We start from the raw sequence: 27,088 nt of genomic DNA, 5'->3' as shown, positions 1-27,088 counted from the left end.
TAGTGTAGGAAATGATATTGGGTTGGAGCATCAAAACATCAAATATTACACTAAAGATTTGGTGTAATATTTAGGGTAAGGCTGGAGATGGTCTTAAAGTTGCAACTTTAACCATAACTTTACTGTACGTTGCATCACCAGTATTTCCCTCAAATGGGCTCTCTTTTTCAACTCCAAAAAGCTTAAGAAACTCAATGTGCTTAATAAGGAAACACAAGGACCACAATTAAAATGTACGAATAATGAAGGACTAAAAGTGCAAAATTTCTCTTTTGGGAAATTAGTGCGATTACGCAATTTACATTGGAGGCGGTTATAGTGCTGTTTAATTCATAACAAACCCCAGAAATATCAGAAAAATATATAACAACCCCTAAATATTCAAAAGCAACTTCTAACAACGAAAAACAGGATCCGTTTCATTTTGCGACCTGGAAAACGGGATCGATGGCGTCGCCGGTGGTGGCAAAGGCGGCGGAGAGAATCGGGAATGCAGTGCGGCGGCAAGCCATAACTCTTACGGACGCCGCCGCAGCTAGAATAAGCAATCTCCTTCAGCAACGGCAGCGCCCTTTCCTTAAGCTCGGCGTTAAAGCTCGTGGCTGCAACGGCTTATCCTACACCCTCAATTACGCCGGTAAAATTATCTTATTTTATACTGTATTGTGAAATTTCTATGTTTAAATTAAATGTTTATCTTTTGTGTTACAATAAATCAGCTTTCATTTTGCCAAAATTTGGTCTTAACTTTGTTGGAAGTTAGAGATGTTGAATATTTGGCGTAGGTTTTTAGAGGCGAATTCAGGACTTAGGTGTTGCAAATGTGATCCTACTGCTAGTCATCAACAACAACAACCACGTTACCCTAATATTAAACTTATCTTAGGCCAATATTATGCAAATACAAATAAAAAATATTAGAAGAATAAAACGTATTAGAAATATTAGAAGTTTTAGAAGAAAGTATATTAAACAAGAACATGTTGAAACACTATGATAGTCATTTACTTAATAATGGTGGTGTCTGTGCTCTTTGACTATTCCATTGGGTAGCTGATACTCCCTACAGTACATGTGCTGGATAACTCAACCCAACAAGGCTGAGGCCAGTTGGAAGAAATTACCTACTAATATTTGCCTCTGCTGGATGAACTCTGCTCTTCCATGATTTTCACGGACTTTATTGATTGATAGGCTACACCCTTTGATGCAGTGATTTAGTGATTTATTTATCCGTTAAACAGTTATAGCAGGAAATTAATCTAAGGAAAATGGAATAATCTCTGTACTTTGCGTAAAAGATCCAGCTGATGTTATAATTCAAGACATAAGGAGAAGTTACAGTAAATAGTGTTTAGACTGGGCAGACTATGATCATGGATGTAACTCTGGCAGATGGTATAACATGATAATACTAACACCTTTCGTCTTGAGAAGAGCCTTGTTTAACAATGCTCATCCGTTATTGCAACTCCGCTTTCAAAGACGTCGCGCATGGCATCAAAAAGCCTTGGCTGAATGCCTTTGTTACGGAATTGGTTTCCCAGTGGATATGCCTACAACAAAATTTGGCATATGAAGTGGGTCAGTTGATAGGGACTAAGTTTTTTTTATTGTCAAAAGAGTGAAAATAGTTAATAGCAGGCATGAAGCTAGTGGTCGCCCCTTGAATTTTAAAATTTTTGTCTATGATCAGTAGTTCCTTACTTCCATTAATGTCAAGTAGAATATATCTTTTTGATAAGTACAACAACAACAACAACATACCCAGTATTATCCCACACTGTGGGGTCTGGAGAGGGTAGTGTGTACGCAAACCTTACCCCTACCTTGTGAGGATAGAGAGACTGTTTCCAATAGACCCTCGGTTCAGGAAAGTATAAGCACCACATTAATGAAAATATAGACAAGAAGGGACAGCACCAAAAGCCATATAAAAGCAGAATAAAGACAACAAGATAGTAAGATATGTTTGTACTTCTTTCGTGATAAGTAATTTAAAAAAAAAGTATTTTTGTACTTCTTTCGTGATAAGTGATGTTCTCGATATGGCTCTTCTTCGTTAGGTTGATCCTTCTATATCAGTGTAGTGAAGCAGAAACACGGCTTACCATGACATATTCTGCCCACACCTCTTCAGGGGTACATACTGCATTAGTTCTTCTATCCCATTGGACTCCTTTGCTGGCCAATAAAGTTGAAAATAACCTGTATTTTCTCTTGAGATGTCTTAGTTTTGCCTTCATACGACTAACCGTAAAGTGTGGATGCTTTCTCCGTATCTGCTCATTTACGAACTCCCAGCTTTCCTCTCTGAATGTAGATCCCCATATATAATCTTTATTGATCACCACCGCCAACAGTTTAAGTAACTCGTACTGCTGTTCCTGAGACCAAACTGTATACACTATTGGGCCCGGTAGGTCCATCTGTAGTAAAGTAGGGAAAAGTGTACTCATTATGAAGCATTTTCTTGCAGAAATAATGAAATAGATTGCAAAACTTTTGGTTGCGTCACTGTCTGGTTATAAGATGATGTTTTTACTCTTTCTAATATAAATGCTAAGAAGGAGCTCATTGCTAACCATCAAGAAAATAGAAGAACCTCGATCTGGTTACATAGTACTGACAGAGCAGATTTAGGCTCATAATATGCCCTTGCTACAGCTTTGTTCTTTTTGAGCTAAATGCATTTGAATTTTGACGCATAAGCTACATTTGGGTCTGTTTGTGTCGGGCATCCCTGACTTTGTTCAAGCTTCGCGTGTTAGGTGTAGAGGAATAAAGAAGTTGGCATTAGTGGGCTATTCAAGTGGTATGATGTAAGCTACTTTAAAGAACTTGAATGGCATTTAATCAGGTAATACCTCTGCCTAGCTCCTTCCCAAAGAAAGCACTAAGGCGCAAAAAACAAATGCCAAAGAAAAAAAGAGGAACAAAAAGGAATGTGTAACATTTTGAAGTAAATTTTACTTCATGATGGAGTCCACAAAACTGTTCTGTAGCTTTCACAGAAATGAAACACTTATATATGGAAAATTTAAGGGAATTTGTGTAAAGTTGCTATCATGTGACCAGGAGGTCACGAGTTCGAGCCGTGGCAACAACCTCTTGCAGAAATGCAGGGTAAGGCTGCGTACAATAGACCATTTGTGGTCCGGCCCTTCCCCGGACCTCGCGCATAGCGGGAGCTTAGTGCACCGGGCTGCCCTTTTTTTGTGTAACTACTATTTGCTTAAGAACTTGATGCTTGAGGTAAGAATTTAAGGTTTTCGTTTGATGGTCATTTTTGCCCCCTCGTGGCTCTAAGTCCTTTGGGTTTTTTTCCAAGCCAAGTAAAACTAGTAGAAAAATATGAAATGATGTAAATATTTTTGTAATTGTAATCTGAAGATAATCAATGGGTGATAATACGCTTAACCAATGAAAAGAATAAAAGGCAGTGCAGTAAATATAATTTTAAAAAATTACAGTAAGAAAAAAGGAACAAGGACAGCATATAAGATAGTGGTGCAAACAGAATATGAGTATCACATACAATTTTTTATAAATATGTGTATCACATTCATTAATGGCTAGATATAACATTAAGTTATTGCTCAATAGGAAGGGAGGTTTATAAGCTGGCTTCCTTGAATAGCTCTGGCACTTGGGGAAGTAAATAATTTAAATACTTTAATCAGAGAAAGCAAATCAGAACACAAGGAGCAAAAATTCCTTCTATCCTGGAATTATCATTGGCCAACCTGAAAAGGAAAAAAAGAACAAAACACGGGGAAGCATAGAAGTGTATGCACTAAAATGTTGAGAAACCATTCCCACCACCAATGAGATTGAAGCTTTCGAAGCAAGAATCTGCTGAATATTTTTTGCTTGAAGCCCTTTATTTGTTTGGGGGGGGGGGGTAGCGTTCCATACCAAAGGGGACTCCATTTTCAGGACTCGATCCGAGATATCTGGTTAAGGGTGTAGGAAGCTTTAGCATTCCACCACTCTTTTGGTGGTAAATATGTAGAATATTAAAAATTCTCATAAAAGAATATATAGAATATTAAAACCCTATGATGCGCATACCAAATGAGTGTAACATAGATTGAGCAAGGAATTTTATCAATATCCTTTAATCGATAATAAAGAGTTGTCTTTGGTAGTTAAAGAAGGAGATCTTGCCAATTGTATAGGATCTATATTGTGGATTTTCATATTGGAAAAGCCTATGCTAGGGTTGTCGTTTGGCTGGGGCATGGATGTATATATTAATGGAAAGCATGATCTAAGGTTATCATGAAAACATGTTGAGATGTAGGAGATATCATTCATTAAGAATTAAAGTCACATTTGGAGAAATATGGTAAAAAAGTGAATAAACGAAAGGAGAGATCCTGTGTCTTATCTAACAAAGATTGTAGAAAAGAAATCGTAAAATGGGCATTAATCAGAAAAAGAAAGCAAAACATTCTTAGCAAAAGGAGATCAATAATTTAGTTACATTCTAAAATACCCTAGATTTCATTTGGATCGTTAGAATGCTGAGAAGAGAAAACTCAGATAACTCACCTTGTTCAGTCGAGAGGTCCTTTCTTGTTGGCTGGAAAGATGATAGGAGTGCGGTTGCAGCCTGTGGACTCCTTGGTTCGATGTGTTCAATTGAAGTCACCGGCCTCGTTTTTATCGCTTGCAATCATTGTATTTTGTGAGCTTCCAAGATTGGTTACATGTTAATAGTAGCAGTCCTGGTCGTAATTAATGCATGATGGAATGACAAAATCCATCAAGATTACAGCACGCGCTCTAGAAGAAATTCGTGAGGGCCCTACAGGAATTTTGAAATGCAACATTTTGGTTTTGTAAAAGATTCCAAATGGAATATATTAGAAATATTGGTTTATTGGTAAAAATTTTATCTTCAACTAGCAAATTGTGAAGCAAGAATTTCATGAAACCGAAGTGCCAAAGGAGAATTGGGTATTCTTGTTTTTCCTTTTTCTGTGAGATAGGAGAGCATTGGCATTTGCCTTTTTGTTTCAAATAGCGCATTACATTTTCCTTTTGAGATGTAAATCTGCTGACCAAGTTTTCTTGATTTGCAAAATATTTATCAATCAAATAATAGAATGAAATTTGCTGAGGAAAAGCATGTAACTGAATCTTTCTAATTTATGCTCAACCTTTTATCTTTTTTATTTTTATACTAATTATGCTCCTTCAGCGGTACTTGCTCTGCTCGATAAGGGGTTTCCAGACTGTTATGATCAACTAGCATAGCTTCCTTGTGTTTCTCGACATTAGAAACAACATACGCTTAATAAGTCATTAACTTCTTGTTTCCTATAGGACCGGACTTTCAAAATTCCCAACTTCCATGGCACAGTTAATTTCGCTGTAAAAACTCAAGAACAATAAATAAAATATTGGAGAACAGAACAAACGGCATAAAAAACAACTTATATAGAAGAGCACATGATAGAATCTGAGTTTTGGCCTTGGTTTCTCTGGAGATAAGAATGCTCCCCAGTCTGCTGCACCCGGCTTGAAATAGGTCCTATATCGTAACCAATTTATCTTCGTTCCGTTTCTGGCAGATAGCAAGTCCATCCGATGATTAATAATCATAACTATGAGCTATCAATCAAAGGCAAATCCATGATATGGAGGTTCTAGGTGCTACACTGCTTTGAACAGAGATGTTGCTATTTACATTGTCCATATAGGGTATTATTACACACACACACACACACACACACACACACACACACACACACACACACACACACACACATATATATATATATATATAGAGAGAGAGAGAGAGAGAGAGAGAGAATTTTCCCCGAGGTTTACGGGTGCCTGTGCACCCTCTCCCTCCTTAGTAGATCCACCCTTGCTATCAATATTTTGTGGTCTAAGATTTTTACTGTTATTAAAGATTACTCAGGACCTATATTTGCCGGTTACTAACAGATTATTTGAGATTAAAAAAATCGTAATGGATCATGTGTTATGGTAAAACATTTAAGAGGACTTTCATGACTTCATTTAGTGCAGATAATTTTCATCCATGTCAAGAATGTCAATAACTTAATTTCATTTCGAGTTGTTTTCACTGACTAAAAAGTCTTTGGACTTTCATAAAGCATGTTCAATTATATCATATTTTTGCCTTGCACTTTAGAGTGGCTTTCAAACTTATTTTTGCTCAGTTTACGACTATTATCGTCTACAAACTTTAAAGCAAATCATGCAAATACCTCCTCTCCCCTCCCCCCACCTAACCAAAACGTGGGTCGATGGGAGGAGTGAATTCTGCCTCCAATATTATGTGGATTTTGTCCTGGAATTAGTACTTGCATGAAAAATATGCTTCTTCATTTGTTTGCGAACTAGTGGATTTAAAGGTTTGCTTGAGGCACATGTAAACTCTTTAAGTATAGGTACAGGTCAGGTGTCTCCGTCATTAAGTGGCGTTAAGTGCATGCAGGCAGCAAGGCACTAATGTCTTATTTCTCATTGACAAGCTTAACGTAGGTATAAATCCGCTGAATTTGTGGATTCTGGAAGAGTAAAACATCAAAAAATCAAAATAACTGGCAAAGTGGTATATTAATTGTAAAACGTTACGAACTTAGGAATATAGAAGAAATTTATAAGAAATTATTTGTTAAACTTGAATTGTAACTTAACTGCATTTTGCATCAGATCATAAATTTGAAATGACTTTTAACTTAAATCTGTATGAATTTTATTTCACGTGTTTCATGTAATAGCAGTATCAGTTCCTATATATTTATAAGTGTTTGTTTGTGACTTTGTGTTTATATCAGCTCCTATATGTTTATCTTATTCCTATTTGCACCATTCTTTACTGAAGTTCATGCTTTAAATTGGTTTATACTTGTGCCATCGCAAACCTTAGTTCTTCTATGCTCTTATTGATAACATTGTTGCAAATTGTCATTTACCTTCTTTTTTTTTTGGGGGGGGGGGGCTGAAGTGTCAGGTATTTGGTTTTTTATTGCGCTCTCTCCTTTGAGCCTATTCAATGTCGTATGCACACAAAAAAATCCATCAGCAAGACTAATTAGTCTATGGCGTTGGGGGATTCTAATGTTGTTATACAACTTCAAACTGATTGTTATATGGATTTTTGTTGTGGTTTCGTTTCTAATCACAATCCTTTGAACATTCTAGATGAGAAGGGTAAATTTGATGAACTGATTGAAGATAAGGGAGTAAAAATACTTATTGATCCTAAGGCACTGATGCACGTGATTGGTACCAAGATGGATTTTGTAGATGATAAATTGAGGTAAGGGATTTACTTGTCGATATCTGTATTGCTGGTTGCTTTTATTAAGTCGACTCTCAAACACTTTAGGTACGAATCCTGTTAATTTTGTGGACAAGTGGTTCATTTTGCTATTTTGGATGAAATGCACTGAAAGGTACTTAGTATTAGTAATCTCGCACAATGAGTGGATGGCACAATTTGACCCCTCTGCAGCTTTGTCACTTGCTGCTTCATCCAACTCCTACCTGTTGCCGCTAATTTTTCTTAGGGTGTTTATTTTTGTGTTTTTTTTTTTGCTTTAGTTTATACTAATTCCATGTAACAAACCTTAATAAATGTTCTAATGTCATTTAGGATCTGATTATTGTTTATTTATGTGCAAATTATGCTGGGAATATTTGCAATTATAAATATAGTTTTGAGAAATATGAAGTTGTCAGTCCAGAAATCCTTTGTGTGAAGACTTAAAGTGGGATAAGGGAGACATTCTTTTGTATCTTCTAATTTTCTGGATTTTCTAGTTCAGGTTAGTTTTACTCTAACAAAGGATCATTTTGTGGTTAGCTAAACTATGTAACTGTGAGATATGCTGGCGCAGAAGATTTCAGGGGGGCCGGGGTCGAGAAAAGAATTAAAACATTTCTGGCATCAATTGCTCAGTTGTGGCAGTCCTATGAACCGCTGCTACAAATCTTTTTATGACATTTTGACTTGTCCAAAGCTGTCTGAGTTAGTGACTTATTTTAACATCTTATGCGCAGGTCTGAGTTCGTATTTATTAACCCGAACTCCAAAGGGCAATGTGGTTGTGGCGAGTCTTTCATGACAGCAGCTAGTAGAGGAGCTGGAAAGTGAGATGATTTTCACTGAGACATTGATGTTTATAATCTACTTTCACTAGGATAGACAAAGGATGAAATAAAGATTCTGCTGGAATTATTTGCTGTACTAGTACATATGTTCCTATTGTATCTATTGGATGTGAGAAATGCCAGTTTTGGCGGTTGTATAATCTACTGATCCTACAGAAGTGGAAAGATTCTTTTGGCAATCCTTGCTTTGAAGTTCTGGAGTTACGAACTGCCAAACAGTAAAACTTGCATCTTGTCTTAGCGGTCACGTGGATGAAACGAGACCTTAGAATCTAGCAAAGACAAATTAAACATATCAACAACAACAACAACAACAACAACAACCCTAGTATTTTCCCACAAGTGGGGTCTGAGAAGGGTAAGATGTACGCAGTCTTACCCCCACCCTAGAAGAATTCAAATTAAACATATATGTATAGTTCTTTTTAGTAACATTGTGAATCTTACCATTGATCAACCAAATGATTACACCTATTGAGCACTTTACATCATAATCACCTTCTCAGTAAGGTACTATGAATGTTCAATCTCAGCATAAGTCTATACATCAGTGATATTCCTCAAGAAATCTCTACATCTACTTGCCTTCTTTGACATATGTATATCATTTAATCTAACTAATGTTTCCTTCTAACTAATGTTTCCTTCTTTATCTGCTCCACAGCCTCTGCAATATTTACACTTACTCCTTTAAAGATTTTCCAATTTCTTGCCTTTCACGTATGATAGAAGATAGCTCCCATTGTAGCTGCAACCACTTCTTTCTTTAACTGTTTCCATTGCTTCTTTTTAATGTTGTTCATTGTGCTCCCTATGTTCCCTTCTTGCAGTTGTACACCAAACCATTGCAACACCTCGGCACGATCATTCTTTATCCAATTGCATTCCACAAATAGATGCTGATTGGTTTCAGTTGTTTGTTCTTCGCATAAACAACAATTCATATTTTCTACTTGAATCTGCTACTTCACCAACCTCTCCCTTGTAAGTAGTCTCCTTTGAGCTCCAAGCCACAGAAAAAACCTGTGTTTTGATTGTGCTACGCTGCTCCATATCAGATCCGCTATATGTAGTCTTTGCATTCCCCCTAATAATGCAATGTAACTCCTAGTTATTGAATAGCCACCACCCCTACTCAGTTTGTATACTCCTTGTTCATACCACCCATACATGTCCTCCTTCAGAGAATTAATTTTCTTCCAATACCAACTGCAGTCAACTTCTTATGAGTCCAAATGTTAGTATACGTTTTCTTATAGAATCCATGCACCCACTTCACCCATAGAACTTCTTTATTATTAAGCAACTGCCATAATAATTTTCCCACAAAGGCCACATTCCATAGTTTACTGCCTTTAACATTTAGCCCACCAAACTTTTTAGGAAAACATATTCTTTCCCATGCCACCAGTGCTAGCTTTTTTCTATCTTCAGTACTCCCCCATAGGTAGTCCCTGCATATATTGTCCACATCTTTTACTACTGCCTGAGGTAAAATAAAAACAGAACTCTAGAAGTTGTAGATGGAGAACAACACAAAATTAACTACCTGCAATCTGCCTGCATATGACAGTTGCTTAGAGTATCCAATTTTTATCCTCTTAGTTATTCTGTGTACTAGTTGAATGCAATCCAATTTGTTCCATTCCTTAGATGAAAGGGGAAGCCCAAGATATCTAATTGGGAAAGAGCTTTGAGTGAATCCTATTTTTGCTATCAACTGATCCTTAGTCAATTTATCCACCCCAGCAATAAAAATATTAGATTTATCTTGATTAGCAATAAGTCCTGATGCATCACTAAAATGATTTAAAGTTTCGACCACCCTAATAACTGATGCCAGATTTGTTTACCCGTAAAATAGTACAATTAAATTTATACGTGGTTTCTAGACAAGTGAATTAATTTAATCCTGAAATAATAAAATAACCGAAGAATTATGCAATACTTAGCCTTAGGATGTAGACAAAACAACAGAAGAAACAGTTCCCGGAACATGGTTTCCGGACACAACAACAACGAAATCAAAAAGCAAGAAGATAAGATTGTATTAAGCTTTGTATATAATGTAGTATAAGTTTGTCAGAAAATTAGTATCCCTCTACAATGATAACTGAGCCCACTATTTATAATTATGTCTTGGGAAGGAGGTCCTAATATCGTGCCCTTCTTTAATGTCAATTATGAGGGTCATTGATGAAGATATAACAGTGAACATACCAAATTCTATGTAACGGGTAATCGCTTTTAATGCCATGGAATATTCTCTATTAAATACTATCGGGCGAAGAACATTTATCATATCTTTATGAGCATTATTCTTTCCGGTGACAAATGAAACAGTTGCCTTCAATCTTTAGCCATCACCCCATCTTGGGTTTCACGTGTCTTTTTTTTAGACGGTCACGTGTCATAGCATATTTTATCCTATACAGATAGTCCCCCTGCTATCTGGTGACATAACTTTGTGTTACCGAAAAATTGGTAGAAACACTCTTTTGGCGGGAATTACTACAATTCCCTCTGAAAGCTTCTGATGGTTGATTAGACGCACGTCTCTCTGCATTTAATGCCCCGAACATGTGTCATCCCACGATTCAGCACACCTTTTGCCGATTATCGAGGTAATCACGGCCATAAATTTAGCTGCCAAAACTTTTACTTATACGCATCAACCTTCTCCCTTATACTCCATAATTATTCAAGCTTCATGTATCTGACTTGCATCTTGCTCTTCATCTTTTCTTTAATTCTCTTTAAACAAAAACCTTCTCCTTCTTCCATACAATAGCTTCTTCCTCAAAGCGTACCGATTTTTCCAAGAACAAGAAAAAGACCGAGGATTCCGCTCCTCCAATAGTGGGCTCCATCATCCCTAGAAGTCTTATTACCACAAAAGACTTCGAAGAGAAATTCTCTACTGCTAACTCTCGTACATGGGCCGTCAATAGGTATCCTTCTTCCATCCGTCCTTCTAACATTCCTGCTGTGAAGGAAGACTGTCACTGCCATGACTTGGATATTATTGCTCCTGATCTATCGGAGCAAGTGACCCTACTCAAGGAGGGTTTTACATATTTTTACACGTATCCCTTTACTTTGGGTGCATTCTCTTTGAGCATAGAGCTTGACTCCGTGATTGTGGAGTTTTGCCTCCGCTACCAAGTGTGTTTGGCACAAGTAAGTCCTTCTGTGTGAAGGACGGTTTCTTGCCTTCGGCGTTTATGCCATGAGGCTGGAGAAGAGCTAACCTTAGCTCATATGATGAATCTCTATTCTCCCAAGATCTTCCACGGGGGAATGATAAACCTCTTCAAGCGTGGCCACCATGCTCTGTTGTCTAACATGGATGATGACAACGACCGTGAGTGGATGGAACTGTTCGTTGCAGCTGCCACCAACGACATCATTCTAGCAACGACTTCATCCTTTCCGGTAGCTTGGAATCGCACTTGTAAGCTCTTTGTTTAATATTTCCTTTTACTAAATATTCTTCTATAGCCATATTGATACTCCATCCTTTGCCTGTTTCAGCAACTTAATGGATCCCACCGGCGGTTGAAGGTTTGGATAGGTGGGTAAAAAGGATCTTGGACGTTACGACGCCCGAAACTCGCTTGTGGAAAGAACTGGCCCTTAAATACAGTGGAAGGCCAAGAATCACGGTAATTCAAACTCACCTTGTTTTAATTTTTCATGTGAAGAACTTGATTGATCCCTTCTAACTTGTCTATGAAATTAGGTCTACCTGTGGGCTCTGTTGCTGTTCCCGAGGAGGACGTCTTGGCTGATTCTGCTGATGCAACGAAGCTGCTTTACGAGGCGCTTACTCGAACTGGTGTCTCCGGGCCTGCTTCAGGCGTAAATGTTTCTTTATGTAGTCCCCGATGGGAGGACAAACAACCAAAGAGAAGGCGCTCATCCGCGGCCGGGGAAAAGAATAAGAGGGCGATGACCGATGCCCCTGAGTCATCTCCGGTAGCGATGGTGAATGGTCCTCCTTCCGGGCCGGTCATAGACACTATGACGATTGGCGATGATGAAGAAGCTAGTGATGAGGGAGCTTCTCTACATAGAAGAAGGTGATCCTCATCATCTCAATAGGATGCTCGACCTGTTGAGATAGTTACACCAACCGAGGACGATGCCTCGGCACTTTGGGGAGAGTTTGATTTGGTAGATAATGTCAATTCTCATTTTCAAGCCCCGATTGTTGTGCCCGGTGCTGTGAGGCTGAGTATCGGGTCCCTGCCGTCTTTGGTTGGCGAGCATCCAATAACCAGCACTGCATTTGATGCAGCTGCTTCTCACTCTTCAACTCCATTAGCTTCATCTCCATCTTCACCAACACTAACAACTGCTACATCACTTTTATCTCCATCCACTTCTCCACCAGCAACTGCTATATCATTTCCATCTTCATCCACTCTTCCACTAGCAACTGCTACATCATCTCCACCGGACGCACCTGACCACGAAGAAGGTGTTCCTCTTTCCCAGTTCCAGTTCATGGGAATCTGGGACAAAATTATGCTGCCCCTTCTGAAGATCCACTGAATGCAACTTGCTATCCCGACCGGTGGAGCTTGCTAATTATCTGAAGTCTTTGGCTTCAGAGAAAGATTGGGAAAAGATTCAGGCACTCTCGGGAGAGTGTTTGTTGAACAACGCCATGCACAACACCACAACGGTACGTTCCTTTCTTCCTTTATTACTTCTTCTATTTTTGGTATAAACATATCCTGAATGTTACCCTTCTTGCTTTGTAGGCCAACTTTCTTGCTTCTGAGGGCCTTCAAAGGTTGATTTGTGAAAAGGAAGAGACTGCCTCCGCATGGGATTAGCTTTTGGCAAAGCAGGAGCAAAATGTCGCTCGCCTTTTGGAGCTGGAAGCTAAAGCTGCTGAGGTTGTTGTATTGGAGGCTCGTTTGCAGCAAAGCGAACAAGAAGTGGTAACCCTTAGCCAAGAAATTGGTCCGCTGAGGGTTAGATTTGATGAAGCCAGGGCCAAATGGGCTGAAGTCCATAACGTCGTTCTTGCTGCAACCGAATGCGAGGCTGCCTCCCCTGAAAGAGTGACTAACTTAGAGGCAGCCTTGAACTCCAAAATTGAAGAACTTGCTGCTGCGGGGGCGAAACATGCCCAGCTGGAAGAGAAGTACAAGAAAACTATCGAGCATAATAGGCTCTTTAGTTCAACTATCTGTGACCTTGATGTTAGCCTCAGATCTGTTAGGTCCTCCTGAGAAAGCCTTTCTGCCGAGGTAACCCAACTCAAAGAAGAACTTAAGCGCCGAGCGACTTCCCTCGTTGTTGAGAAAACTTACGCTATGTACAACATGAGGAGAAAAACCTTGGAAGAGGCCAAAGCTAGTGTCATTGATTTTGATGCCGAAATTGCTAAGGCCCGTGAGCTTGAGTTAGCTGCTAAAAGTGGACTCCCAGTGAGGTCTGATGCTCCTGGTCCTTCTGGTTCCGATTCCAAGTTCTCGGGAACTGAAGAAGAATCAGAGGATGATGATGCTGAAGGCCAAACTGGAGAAAATGTTGAGCCATCGGTTGATCCATCTACTTCTCCCGGGGGCGCGGATACTTATCTTCCTCCTGGTTTTGGAGATACCGCAGTTTAGCTTTTCTTTTCTTTTTCCAATCTTGTACCTGTGCCGTTTTGGCATTTTTTGTAAATAAAAATATTTTTGCTTAAGTATTGTTTGAGTCTTTCTTTTGTTTGAATATTCATGCAAGTCTTTAATCTTTGCATTTTTTTCCTTTTGCTTAAGAATTTTGCGCAAGCGTTTTTGTTTTGCGTCTAATTATATGAAGCCTTGGATGTATTCTCCCCGAAAGCATTTTTGGCTCTGGGCATTAGCCCTTTTTCGTGAGGGCTTTGATAAGTATTTGCGCAAGTTTAGTTTTTGCGTCCTTTCGTACACGGCTTCGGGTGTATCTTTCCCCGAAGGCATTTTGATTCCGGGCATAAATTCTTCCGAAAATCCTTTAACGTGAGGGTTTTTATAAGAGGGGGCCCTCTTATGTTTACGGTGCTCTTGAATAGGACGTCTCCTGTTCATTACGGCACTAGCATTTGAAGTACTTGTTTAACTTTCAAATGACAAAGTTAATTCATCATTCATACAAGAAACAAGATAAAAACAAAAGGATTTCATTTCATTTTATTCCTTCTATTTTTAAAAAGTACATAAGCATTTGCTATGATGAAAAAAAATTGCCATTACTTGTGGCTAACTTGTACAACTTGTTTCTACGGGGCTGGCCGCACTGTCCCCGGTCCCGATGATGCAATTATGTTTTCGATTTTTTGTTTTTCGGTCGACATGGCAGTCATTGTTGCTGTATCCTCATATCATTCCCCCAAGTGTTCGAATGTGAAGAGTGCGAATTGGAATAGTAGAAGTCTTGTATCTTCGAAGATTTCACTAATGAATTGCTAGATAATCCTTAACTTGGTAACATACTTTACTTCCTCTCAGGAATTTATGCTATCGAGCGAAGGACTATCTAACAACCCTCTAGTGGTTTGTGCTCGTGAACGGTCAGGTAACCTTTGCTCAATAGCAAACTTAACTTCCCGGTGGGAATTTGCTATAGAGCAAAAGATTATCTAACCCTCGCTGAGTGGATCTTTGCTTGTGTGCCTTGCTATTAAAGGTCTTATTACTGTTGTCTTCGTAATATGCTTTCTGTTGCTGCCTCGTTAAAAACCCTGCCAGAAAAACCCAATTAGGACAAAAACTGAACTAAGGGAAAAAAGAATGCAGCACATACTTTCTAATCGGATAATGTTCATCAGCAATAATATCTTTTGAGGTATGCCACATTCCAATTGCTGGGCAACTTTTCTCCATTTTGGTTTTCCAACTCGTATGAACCTTTCCCGGTGATAGCTGAAACCAGGTAAGGGCTTTCCCACGTTGGACCTAGCTTCCCCGCATTGAGCTCCCGGGTGTTTTGAGTTAATTTCCTTAGGACCAAGTCTCCTACTTTTGAAATAATAGAGGTTGGCTCTTCGATTATAATACTACTCCATTCTCTGCTTTTGAGCTGTCATTCTTACATGCGCCAAGTCTCTGCGTTCATCAAGCAGCTCCATGTTGACTAACATTACTTCATTGTTCGATTCTTCATCTGTTTGGAAATATCTCAAGGTGGGTTCCCCTACTTCCACCGTGATTAAATCTTCTGCACTGTACATGAGGGAAAAGGGAATTTTCCCTGTGCTCGACTTAGCCGTTGTTCGATATGCCCATAGAAATTCGGGTAATGCCTAGGATACTTACCCTTAGCCGCTTCCAACCTTTTCTTGAGGTTTTGAATAATCACTTTGTTCGTTGACTCTGTTTGACCGTTTGCACTCGGATGATAGGGGTGCAAGTGTGATCCTCTTTATTTTTAAATCTTCGAGAAACTTTATAACTTTTGCGCCGATAAACTGTGGCCCATTGTCGCATGCTATATATTTTGGTATTCCAAAATTGCAAATTATATTTCCCATAAGAAATCCACCATTTCACATTCTCCGATCTTCTGATAAGGACCTGCTTCCACCCACATAGAAAAATAGTCAGTCAAAATTAAAAGAAATCTTACCTTTTCGGGAGCTGGTGAAAGTGGTTCGACGATGTCCATTCCCCATTTCATGAACGACCACAGGGACAGAACCGAATGTAAGGGTTCTGCCGGTTGATGCACCAGTGGTGCGTAGCGTTGGCACTTATCACATTTTCGTACGAAGTCTTTGGCGTCTTGTTCCATGCGGGGCCAATAATATCCTACCCTTACCAACTTCTGCACTAAGGAATCTGCGTCCGAGTGGTTTCTGCATATCCCTTCGTGAACCCCTCTCGTGACATAGTTAGCTTCAGATGCCCTTAAGCATCGGGCCAGTGGGCCTTGGAAAGATTTTCTATACAATTGGCCTCTCTTGAAGCTATATCGCGCTGCTTTGGCGCGCAGCACTCTGGATACTTTGGGGTCTTCGGGTAGCTTCCCGTGTTCGAGATAATCGATAATTTCATTTCTCCAGTCCCAGACCAAATTAGTCAAATTTACCTCAAAGTAACCATCTGTATCCAGGACTGAGTTCATCAGTTGTACTACCATCCCGGACTCCGATCCCTTTATTTCCATCGATGATCCTAGGTTTGCCAATGCGTCTGCTTCTACGTTATCTTCCCTTGGTATATAAGTAATTAACCACTCTCGAAATCGCACCAACAGAGCCTGCACCTTTACCACGTATTGTTGCATACACTCATCTTTGGTCTCGAAGATCCCGTAGACCTGATTTACCACCAGTTGTGAGTCGCATTTGATTTCGATGACCTCAGAGTCAAGTCCCCGGGCCAATTCAAGCCCTGCAATCAAAGCTTCATACTCTGCTTCATTATTAGTTAAAGGGACCGTTCTGATGGCCTGCCTTAGGGTTTCCCCCGAAGGCGTGATTAAGATTTTTTTTTTTTTTTGATTAAGACTATACCGAGCCCAGAACCTTTTACATTGGAAGCTCCGTCCGTAAATAAGGTCCAAACCCCTGATGTCGATTCCGATACCATTACTGCCTCCTTGGTTGCCAAAGGCAATAATCCTGGACTAAAATCAACCACGAAGTCAGCCAAGACTTGCAACTTAATTGCAGTTCATGGTTTATATTCTATGTCGAATTCACTCATTTCGACAACCTATTTGGCTAATCTAACCGAGAGCTCTGGTTTATGGAGGATGTTTCACAAAGGGAAAGTAGTCACCACGGCTATAGGGGCATTGGAAGTAGGCCCTCAGCTTTCGAGCGACGACTATGAGAGCTAATGCCAGTTTCTCCAAATGGGGGTAGCGAGTTTCTGCTCCCGTTAAAATTTTACTAACATAATAAATGGGGGATTTCATACCTTTGTCCTCTCGGACTAAAACTGCACTTACCGCAACTTCCGAGACCGCGAGGTAAACTAGCAACGTTTCACCTTCTTTTGGTTTTAAAAGCAATGGAGGGCTTGACAAGTACTTCTTTAAATCCCTCAAAGCCTTCTGGCACTCCGGGGTCCGTTCGAAATTATTTTTCTTTTCGAGCAGTGCGAAGAAATGATGACACTTTTCTGATGACCGGGAAATGAACCTGCTCAAAAGCTGTCAATCTCCCCGTAAGCCTTTAGACTTCCTTCACGTTTGATAGTTGGTCCGGGATGTCTTCTATGGCCTTGATCTTATCGGGGTTTACCTTAATTCCCCTTTGCGATACCAGAAATCTCAGAAACTTACCAGAGCTGATCCCAAACGCGCATTTCTCGGGATTAAGTTTCATATTATTCTTACTTAGGATGTCCAAAGTTTCATGCAGATGTTTAAGATGATCACCTGCATTTAAAGACTTAACGAGCATATCATCTATATAAACTTCCATAGTTTTTCCTATTTGATTTTCAAACATCCCGTTCACGAGCTGTTGATAAGTGGACCCGGCATTTTTAACCCGAAAGGCATCACATTGTAGCAATATATACCAAAATTCGTTATAAACGAAGTCTTTTACTGATCCTCAGGGTTTATCTTAATTTAGTTGTACCCGGAATAAGCATCGAGAAAACTCATTAACTCGTGCCCGACTGCGGCATCAATCATTTTATCGATGTTTGGCAGTGGGAACGAGTCTTTTGGGCACGCCTTATTAAGATCTTTATAATCTACACACATGCGAAACTTATTGTTCTTTTTAGGAACTACTATTACATTGGCTAGCCAGTTTGGATGTCTTACCTCTCAGATCGAACCGATATTAAGTAAGCGACCTCTTATTTGACGAATTTATTCCAGGCTTTGGCAATTGGGCATTTCTTTTGTCTTACCGAAGGTATGTTGGGATCCGAGATTAACTTGTGTAAGACTACCTCTGTCGGGATGCCTGTCATGTCCTCATGTGACTATGCAAAACAATCTGTGTTAGATTTAAGGAATTTAATAAAGTCAGACCTGAGTTCTGGGTGCAGTCTTGTCCCAAAGTGGAATTTCCTTTCTAGGAATTTTTCGAACAATGCCACTTGCTCTAGCTCTTCCGCTGTGGACTTCGTTGCATCTGTCTCTTCTGGAACTTGGAAATATCTCGGCACCTGATAATATTTCGACGCCTCTGCCCCCGGGCTAACTTCATCTAGTTCGGGAGTAGGTGTCGGTCCCTATAATTGCTATGCCACATGTTCCTTTACTTTGCTACTGGAGACCGAAATTGCATTCATCTCCCTTGTCACCGGTTGATCACCCTTTTTTTGCTTAATTCCTTCGGGCGTTGGAAACTTCAGCAATTAATGATATGTTGATGGTACGACTTTCATCTCGTGCAACCATGGCCTTCCCAGAATGATGTTGTATCCCATATTACCATCTACCACTTCGAAAAGAGTTATTTTCATTACTCCTTCGACGTTCGTGAGTAATAAAATTTCTCCTCGGGTTGTCACGCTTGTGAGGTTGAATCCGGCGAGGAGCTTTGTGGCCGGAATAATGCTTTTGGTGAGTTTAGCTTGCTTCAATACTCTCCATTGTATGATATTAGTCGAACTTCCTGGATCCACTAGAACACGTTTAATCTTAAAATCTAACACATTTAAAGAAATTACTAGTGCGTCGTCGTATGGTAGCAGCAATCCGTCTGCGTCCTCCTCCGTAAAAGTGATATTGTCTTCCCGAAGCCTTTTGCTATGAGTTATTGATACTTTCATCTTCTTTGTTGCTGAAAAGGTGACCCTGTTAATCTCGTTCCCTCCGAAGATCATGTTGATTGTTTGACACGGGGGATCTTCTCCTGCTCTCGAGGGTTCTGCGTTTTCCCGGTTACGACCATAATTGTTCTTAGCTCGGTCACTCAAGAATTCTCTGAGGTGACTATTCTTCAATAATATTGCCACTTCTTCCCGGAGGTATCAGCAGTCCCCTGTCTAATGGCTATTCGTCCTGTGATATTCATACCACAAGTTGGGATCCCTCTGGCTAGGATCAGATCTCATTGGTTTCAGAACCGTGCTTCTTTGATGTTTCTCATGGCTGACACCAATTCCACTATACTGACGTTGAAGTTGTATTCCGATAACTTGGGGTAAGAAGGATCCCGTGACCCTGACGCTTCTTTATCCTGCAATGATCTATTGTTATGACCGTGATCAGTACTCCTATCAACGACGAACCTGTCCGCTGTCCGAAAACCTCTGTTGCGGCCTTCAGTCCTTTCGTAGGGCAAAAATCGGCCCCTCGAAATCCGTTTGTCCGTGTCATAATCATCCTTTGATTTTTCTTTGTTCTTTTCTCGTCCTTTGGTCGATAATGGAAAACCAACCTGATCATCTTTGATCCTTATTTTTGATTCGTACCGGTTCTGGACATCCGCTCAGGTCGTTGCTTGAAACTCAAGTAGGCTTTCCTTCAATTTTCGGGAATCTTATGAACTCCTTGGATTCAATCCCTTGGTGAATGCTTCAGCCGCCCATTCATCCAGGACAGCCAGGAACAATATTCTCTCCTTTTGGAATCGGGTAACGAACTCTCGTAGAAGCTCGGGCTTTCTTTGTGCAATCCTAAGTATGTCGGCCTTTCGGGTATGTATTTTTCTGGCTCCGGCATGAGCCTTGATGAAAGAGGCCACGAGCATTTCAAAGGAATCTATGGAATGCTCGGATAACAACGAATACCACGTCAAGACTCCCCTCGTTAGGGTTTCTCCAAATTTCTTTAGCAACACAGATTCAATTTCGTGAGGAGCTAAATCATTTTCCTTCACCACCGTTGTGTAGGTGGTAATATGCTCCTGCGGGTCTGAAGTTCTGTCATATTTTGGCACTTCAGGCATTTTGAACCGCTTCGGGATTAATTCTGGTGCCGCACTTGGCTTGTATGGCAATTGAGTATACGTTTTTGAGTCCGGGCCTTTCAACACTGGTGGCATTCCCGGGATCTGGTCCATGCAGGCGTTCACTTTTCTCATAAACCATAAAAGTTTATTCTTGAAAGGATCATTCTCGTTATTGAGGCCGGATCCGCTCCCCCTGCCCAATCAGAGACAATTTTACCCATGGGAGTGTTGTTGTCGACCCTCTGTGTTGTTTGATTCGCGGGAGCCCCGGGAGGAACCAGATCTCGTTTGTTTGCATTATTCGAAGCTCCCGACAGCGCCTGCTTCAACTCTGCCATAACCTTTTCATGTCACGTGAGGTGGCCTAGAATGATCGCATGTTGCTCTTGCAAGACCCTTACTGTGTCGACGATATGTTCCTCATCAGCATCATCGGGAGTTGTCTCTCGAACATGTTGAGGATATTGCCTATCATGCACCGGTATGGCGCCATTCCCCTCATTTGTGGGTGTCGCTGATTGAGTCCTCGAAATGAGACTGATCCCCTCAAATCTCGGGGTTGTGCGTGTTGTTAAAAGTGTTATCTGCCATTTTTATGATTTTTTCAAAGACAAAATAATCAAAACACGTTAGTAAAAAAAGTAAGGATCAATTTAACTGCACGACTGTCTAGGTCCCACGGTGGGCGCTAAATTATTTACCCGTAAAATGATACAGTTGAATTTATACGTGATTTCTAGATAAGTAAATTAATGTAATCCTGAAATAATAAAATAATCAAAGAATTATGCAATACTTAGCCTTAGGATGCAGACGAAACAACAGAAGCAACAGTTTTGGGAACAGAATTTTCGAGTACAACAACAACGAAATAAAAAGCAAGAAGATAAGATTATATTAAGCTTTATATAGAATGTAGCGTAAGTTTGCTAAAAAATTCGTATCCCTCTACAATGATAACTGAGCTCACTATTTATAGCTATGTCTAGGGAAGGAGGTCCTAGGATCGTGCCCTTCTTTAATGTCAATTATGAGGGTCATTGATGAAGATGTAACGGTGAACATAAATGCCAAATTCCCTGTAACAGGTAATCGCTCTTAATTCCATGGAATATTCTCTATTAAATGCTACCGGGCGAAGAGCATTTATCACATCTTTATGAGCATTATTCTTTCCGGTGACAAACGAAACAGTTGCCTTCGGTCTTTAGCCATCCCCCGTCTTGGGTTCCACGTGTCCCTTTTCTGGACTGCCACGTGTCATAGCATATTTTACCCTATACTAGATTATCTTTGCAGGAGATCATGAGATCATCTACAAAGATCAAGTGAGTTAGCTTCAACTGTTTGCACATGGGATGAAACTGAAAATCTGAAAGTTCACTCATAGTTGAAAGAACTTTAGACAGGTATTTCATTACTAACACAAATAGTAGAGGAGACATATGATCTCCCTGCCTTAGTCCCCTTCTCCCCTTAAAATAACTATGTCCTTCACCATTTACTTTGATAGAGAATTTAGTAGTTGTTACTCATACCATAATCAAGTGAATGAATCTCTGTGAGAACCTAAACCCAACCAGAACTTCTTCAAGAAACCATAGGTCCACCATATCATAAGCCTTCCTTAGGTCAATTTTCATAAGGCACCTTGCAGAGGTCTTCCTACTGTAATACCTCAAAAGATCATGGCATATATATGTGTATACATATATATATGTGTGGAGTTCTTGGGCTCCTTATATGATCTTGGGCAATCCTCACCCCATGAGCTAGCTTTTGAGATTGAGTTAGGTCCAAGGTCCATTTATCATGGTATATATATATATATACACACACACACGAAGAAATAATAACTGCACCAATTTTCGGTAATCACTATTCACTAATACAACATACTATTTCCCTTCCGTTGGGTATAGTAATGGAGAGCAGAAGCGTTTGAACATAACTATTAGTAATTAGTGCCAATTAGAGTTCAAAACCTGTCATTTAGGGGTGGGTATAGTTTGGGCAAACCCAAAATCCAAACCGAAATACGAATATTTTAAAATTTTGGTTTGGATTTTCGAATTACGGGTTAGATTTTGAATTTAATTTTTAAAAATTTTGGATTACGGATTGGATATTGGATTTGATACTTCAAATTTTTGGATATCCGAAAATCTGAAATTCTTATACTTTATATTTAGTCCATTATCTATTAGATATTATCTCATATTCAATATTAATTACTAAGTTACTGTAAGAATACTTTCTATTTGGACATGGTTTTACTATTTCTACTTCTTATCGGCCGTATTAATGTCTCTATTGTATTTTTTTGATAATAATTTAATTACTTGAATACTTCATTTGGATGATTGTGACGAGAATGAGGAACTTTTCAGGCAATTTAACATGAGTACCTAATTTGGATATTCATTTTTTGTAAAAAGAAGAAACACATCAATTTATAAACTCAAAATCGAAAATTCAAAATATCCAAACCGATTAATCCGAAACCGAACTTAAAATCTGATCCAATTCGAACTTATTTGGATTGGATTTGAATTGTCATTTCTTCAATTAGAAAATCAAAAATCTAAACTGAAATTTTTATATTCTATCCGAACTGTGCGAACGCCACCCTACGGTGTCATTTTGTCACGAGTATGCCTTTTACTTTCTTATGCTGATTCATTTGAAGTTTGTCTTTCTCCTTTAGTTGGACTTTTCTATGAAAGGCCACCAATAAAAACCATCCACTAACCCATCTTTCAAAATGTAAAGAACCCTCCAATCGTATCTCTTATCCTTTTCCATTAGGTGTAATTTCATTGGTGTGCGTCAACTTCCACTTTTGTTATTTAATTTTGTTAATTCCTATGATTATGCACTTGGACGATTTTTTTTGTTTTTTTACGTGACTAAGTCATGCATAACTCGATTAATTTATTAAATATTTATTAATTTTTTTCGAAAAAAGATACAAAATAACTATGTCGAAAAAAATTCATCAATTTAAAAAAAGAAAAAGTATTTCTTACATAAATTTTTGAACAATAGATTGATTATTTTTTAGAAAATGGTGACGGTTGAAAAGAATAGGAAAAATGACACTATATAACCGTTGTAAAAATAATAGTAAAAAATTAAAATAAAATTTATATATTTTTTGTATATATATACATTATGTATGTTATATACAAAAATCATATAAGTTTTATACACTTTTTCGACTATCAAATATAAATAGTTTCTGGCGCGGGCTAAAAATAATAATACCCAAAAGAATAAAACATAGTATAAACATTTAGTCATGGTATTAAGTTAAGTTCTATATTAAAAAGCTCTTATTAAAAAGCAAAAAGAAGAAAGATAAATTCATTCCTAGTTATTACTGCTTTATTTACATAAATGATTTTCAATTCCAGGAGTGGGTTTCTACTGTTGTGTACTATGATTGGGAGGTTGAATGTCCAGAGTGACAGAGATTCTCACGTGCCACCCACTTTTCACGCACTAACACACAGTACTGTGTGTGTCTTTTGTCTCTCCCACCACCCCCACCATCCTCTCTATTCTCTGTACCTTCTCTATTTCTTTTTTGATCGAATGGTTTCTTATTCCTTGTCTTGATCATAATCCGGTGATGATTCATGTGGTAAGCTTCTTAAAGTTCTTGGATTTTTGCATTTTACAGTTTATTTATTTATTGTGTTGTGTTATGGTTTTTCAGGATTGGAAATTGATGAGTTAAAGCTGAGATCTTTTTGCTCCTCAAATATTGCTCCAAAGGTCAAAACTTTAACTTGGTATCCTCTGTATCTTTTGAGAAACCAGATTCTTGATTTAGTTATTTATTGTGTTGTGTTATGGTTTTTCAGGATTGGAATTTGATGACTTAAAGCTGAGATTTTTTTGCTCCTTATTGCCCCAAAGGTCAAAACTTTAGCTTGGTGTCCTTTGTATCTTTTGAGAAACCAGATTCTTGATTTAGTTACTTATTGTGTTGTGTTATGGTTTTTCAGGATTGGAAATTGATGAGTTAAAGCTGAGATTTTTTTTCTCCTCAAATATTGCACCAAAGGTCAAAACTTTAACTTGGTAAATTTGTATCTTTTGAGAAACCAAATTCTTGATTTAGTTATTTATTGTGCTTTGTTATGGTTTTTCAGGATTGAAAATTGATGATCTAGGCTGAAAGAGCGTAGTTTTGACCTAAGTTCCTTACATTTAAGGTTCCTCTCCTTCGCGGGATAGGGCACATTCCGCCATAACCACGCTTTAAACCTCGATCCAGTTCTCAAACTATATGAAAGCTGAGATTTTTTTGCTCCTCAAATACTTCCCCAAAGGTCAAAACTTTTACTTGGTATCCTCCTCTATCTTTTGAGAAACAAGATTCTTGATTTGGGGTTTTGCCTGACTTGTGGTTGGAATCAAGAAAATCTGTGTGGTTTTATTACCATTTGCTAATTGACTAAAAAGGGTCTCTGATTGTTCCATTTTTTGGTTGATTTTCCCTCAAGATTATCTGGGGTTTGATTAGCTTTTGAAATCTTTCCCTTAAGAGATTACTGAGAATAACCAGATGTTGGGATTTAGATTCCTTGAAAAGTGTCCCTTGGATAATATGGTAATGCAGTTTGGAGATATAAGCTGTGTAATTGTATTGTTTGGATTATAGCATTTGTTTTCTTGGGACCCTTTTGAGATTGTTGTTTTATTTGAGGGTATGATGGAGTACCTTCCTGTTGAGGTCATTGGTAACATTTTATCCCGGCTCGGAGCTGCGCGGGATGTTGTAATTGCATCATCTACTTGTCGGAAGTGGCGAGAGGCTTGGCGGAATCATCTTCATACACTCACCTTTAACTCGAATGACTGGCCGGTTTATCATGAGCTCACAAGGAGCAGACTTGAGATAATTATAACTCAGACTATTTTCCAGACTAATGGACTGCAGTGCCTTTCAATCATATTGGACGACGTCGATGAGTTCTCTGCTGCTCCGGTCATTGCTTGGCTAATGTATACCAGAGAAACGTTGCGCCAGTTACATTACAATGTTAGGACTACCCCGAACATTAATATACTCGAAAAATGTGGTCGCCAGAGGCTTGAAGTGTTGGCTCTGGCCCACAACACAATCACGGGTGTCGAACCTAGTTATCAAAAATTCCCTTGCTTGAGGTCTCTTTCACTGAGTTATGTTAGTATATCGGCTTTAGACCTGAGTCTTTTCCTTACAGCCTGCACGAAAGTTGAGGTTTTGAATCTTGTCAGTCTAGACATTGTTATGTCTGATCCACAGGCAACAATGGAGCTGAGTAGTAACTCTTTGAAAGATATCTATGTTGAAGCCATTAGTTTGGATAAAATCATACTTGAGGCAGATAGTCTCGAGAAGCTGCATTTGAAAGATTGTACGCTCGAGGTCTTTGAGCTTGTCAGCAAGGGGAAGTTAAGACTCCTTAAGATCGATGACGTTAGCGTCATCCATCTTGATATCGGCGAGAGTGCTGAAAATCTTGAGATTGTGGACGTCAGCAATTTCACGATCATGTGGTCCAAATTCCATCATATGATAGCGAAATCGTCAAAGCTGAGAAGACTGAGGCTATGGGGAGTTGTATTTGATGATGATGATGAGGTTGTCGATATTGAGACAATTTCTGCTTGCTTTCCTCAACTAAGTCATCTATCATTGAGCTATGAACTAAAAGAGACAGCACTTCAATATGGATTGCAAGATTCTTTTCGATTGGAAAATGTGGTCGTCTTGGAGCTAGGCTGGACAGTGATTAGCGACCTGTTCTCGCATTGGGTAGCAGGACTACTTGAAAGGTGCCCTAACTTGAGGAAGTTGGTAATTTATGGGGTCGTCTCAGAAACCAAAACGCATGAAGAATGTCATACATTAGCCAACTTCACATCTTTCATTGTAAGGCTTATGAGGAAGTATGCGGATGTAGATGTTCAGTTTGAATATGAATAGACTTTAACAATTGTTCCCTACGGTGGAGTTCAAACCTTTGTCTAATCTCGGCAATGCAAGGATGTACATGATCCTTAGTGGTGATTGTCTTTTTCTTATATTGGTACAACACTGTAATTTATGATAAATTTTGCACTCGTCTTATTCCTTCAATTCAGGTAAACATAGCATTTGCATTTCTTGTTAGCCTCTTGTTATTAGTTTGTGCATTCATGCGCACTCTTTCCGTTATTACGAATTTTCCTCAATTCTGGTTTTTTTTTTTTTTTTTTTTTTGGAAGCTTCCTGACAGTTCATGTTGTAGTTCATTGGTACATATGCATGATGTCAACTTGTTAAACTGACTGAAGAAATGAGAGAAATAGAAGAAATATTGGTTAATTATTTGACAAAGGGAAAAAACCATAGAGCTAACATTACTGTTCAACTACTCTGAACAATAGCACTGCTCAAGGTAAATGAGCAGTGCTTATGCCTCTGTGGTATTGGTTAGAAAAGCTGTTAGAATTTCATCTTTCATAAGATCCTCTTCCTAAAAGAATGGTTGAGGTTCATTTAAGAATGGTTCATTTAACTAGCCAGAGAACTACTCATGAATGTTTAGATTGAAAAAATCTGGTACAAGTGTTCGTATTCAGTAGGTTGGTTGTTTTTGTGCAACTTGAAACCCAGAGATTAGAAAGCTTCGGAAGAATGGATTCTCTCTCTACAGCTGCTTTGCAAGTTCCAGCTTTCATGGTGCCCCTTATTGTTGGTATTGTTCTCTCTTTCTCTCTGTTTTTTTATACATTGAATCTTTTGGTAGTGTCTTAACCAACAAATATTATTTGTGAAGGCATGCTAGAAATCGGTACTGTGGTGGGAGACGGATATGTGTAGATATGCATTTTTGAAGAAAAGGCATAGCTTCTGATTCCTAACTTTTATCTGGAATCTGTTGCATCATTAAGGATTACCCTTAACATTTGAAGACCTAATTCAAGTGAATTCTACTGCTGATCAGTTTTAGAGCCTCTTTTTTTTTTTCTTCCTTTTACTCCTATTTGTTAGTATAAAAATTGCATATGGAATTTGGCGTGCAAAAGTTGGTCCAG

At 38.9% G+C, this 27,088-nt stretch overlaps 2 protein-coding genes across 2 annotated transcripts; both read left to right on the top strand.

The window, feature by feature from the left end:
- Positions 1–285: 285 nt before the first annotated feature.
- On the top strand, positions 286–8,339 carry LOC107784617 (iron-sulfur assembly protein IscA-like 1, mitochondrial). The gene is made up of 3 exons (XM_016605774.2): positions 286–637; positions 7,189–7,306; positions 8,050–8,339. Exons 1-3 carry the CDS (start codon positions 448–450, stop codon positions 8,141–8,143), a joined length of 402 nt encoding a protein of 133 aa, XP_016461260.1. The 5' UTR covers positions 286–447; the 3' UTR covers positions 8,144–8,339.
- Positions 8,340–23,331: 14,992 nt separating this feature from the next.
- LOC107784619 (F-box/LRR-repeat protein At1g67190-like) lies at positions 23,332–26,171 on the top strand. Its single transcript, XM_016605775.2, has 5 exons — positions 23,332–23,657; positions 23,733–23,791; positions 23,881–23,935; positions 24,025–24,083; positions 24,172–26,171. Exon 5 carries the CDS (start codon positions 24,732–24,734, stop codon positions 25,992–25,994), a length of 1,263 nt encoding a protein of 420 aa, XP_016461261.1. The 5' UTR covers positions 23,332–23,657; positions 23,733–23,791; positions 23,881–23,935; positions 24,025–24,083; positions 24,172–24,731; the 3' UTR covers positions 25,995–26,171.
- Positions 26,172–27,088: the final 917 nt, after the last annotated feature.

The sequence above is a fragment of the Nicotiana tabacum genome, chromosome 2, assembly GCF_000715075.1.
Source record: "Nicotiana tabacum cultivar K326 chromosome 2, ASM71507v2, whole genome shotgun sequence".
NCBI classification, from domain to species: Eukaryota; Viridiplantae; Streptophyta; class Magnoliopsida; order Solanales; family Solanaceae; genus Nicotiana; species Nicotiana tabacum.
Note: the sequence above shows the minus strand (reverse complement) of the source record. Positions and strands in the feature narration are given on the sequence as shown.

Bases quoted from the DNA above. Each gene is read 5' to 3' on its own strand.
- LOC107784617 (XM_016605774.2), top strand. From the start codon at position 448: ATGGCGTCGCCGGTGGTGGCAAAGGCGGCGGAGAGAATCGGGAATGCA. The intron at 638-7,188 runs GTAAAATTATCT...TGAACATTCTAG, and splicing joins CTACACCCTCAATTACGCCG to ATGAGAAGGGTAAATTTGAT. The intron at 7,307-8,049 runs GTAAGGGATTTA...TCTTATGCGCAG, and splicing joins TTTGTAGATGATAAATTGAG to GTCTGAGTTCGTATTTATTA.
- LOC107784619 (XM_016605775.2), top strand. From the start codon at position 24,732: ATGATGGAGTACCTTCCTGTTGAGGTCATTGGTAACATTTTATCCCGG.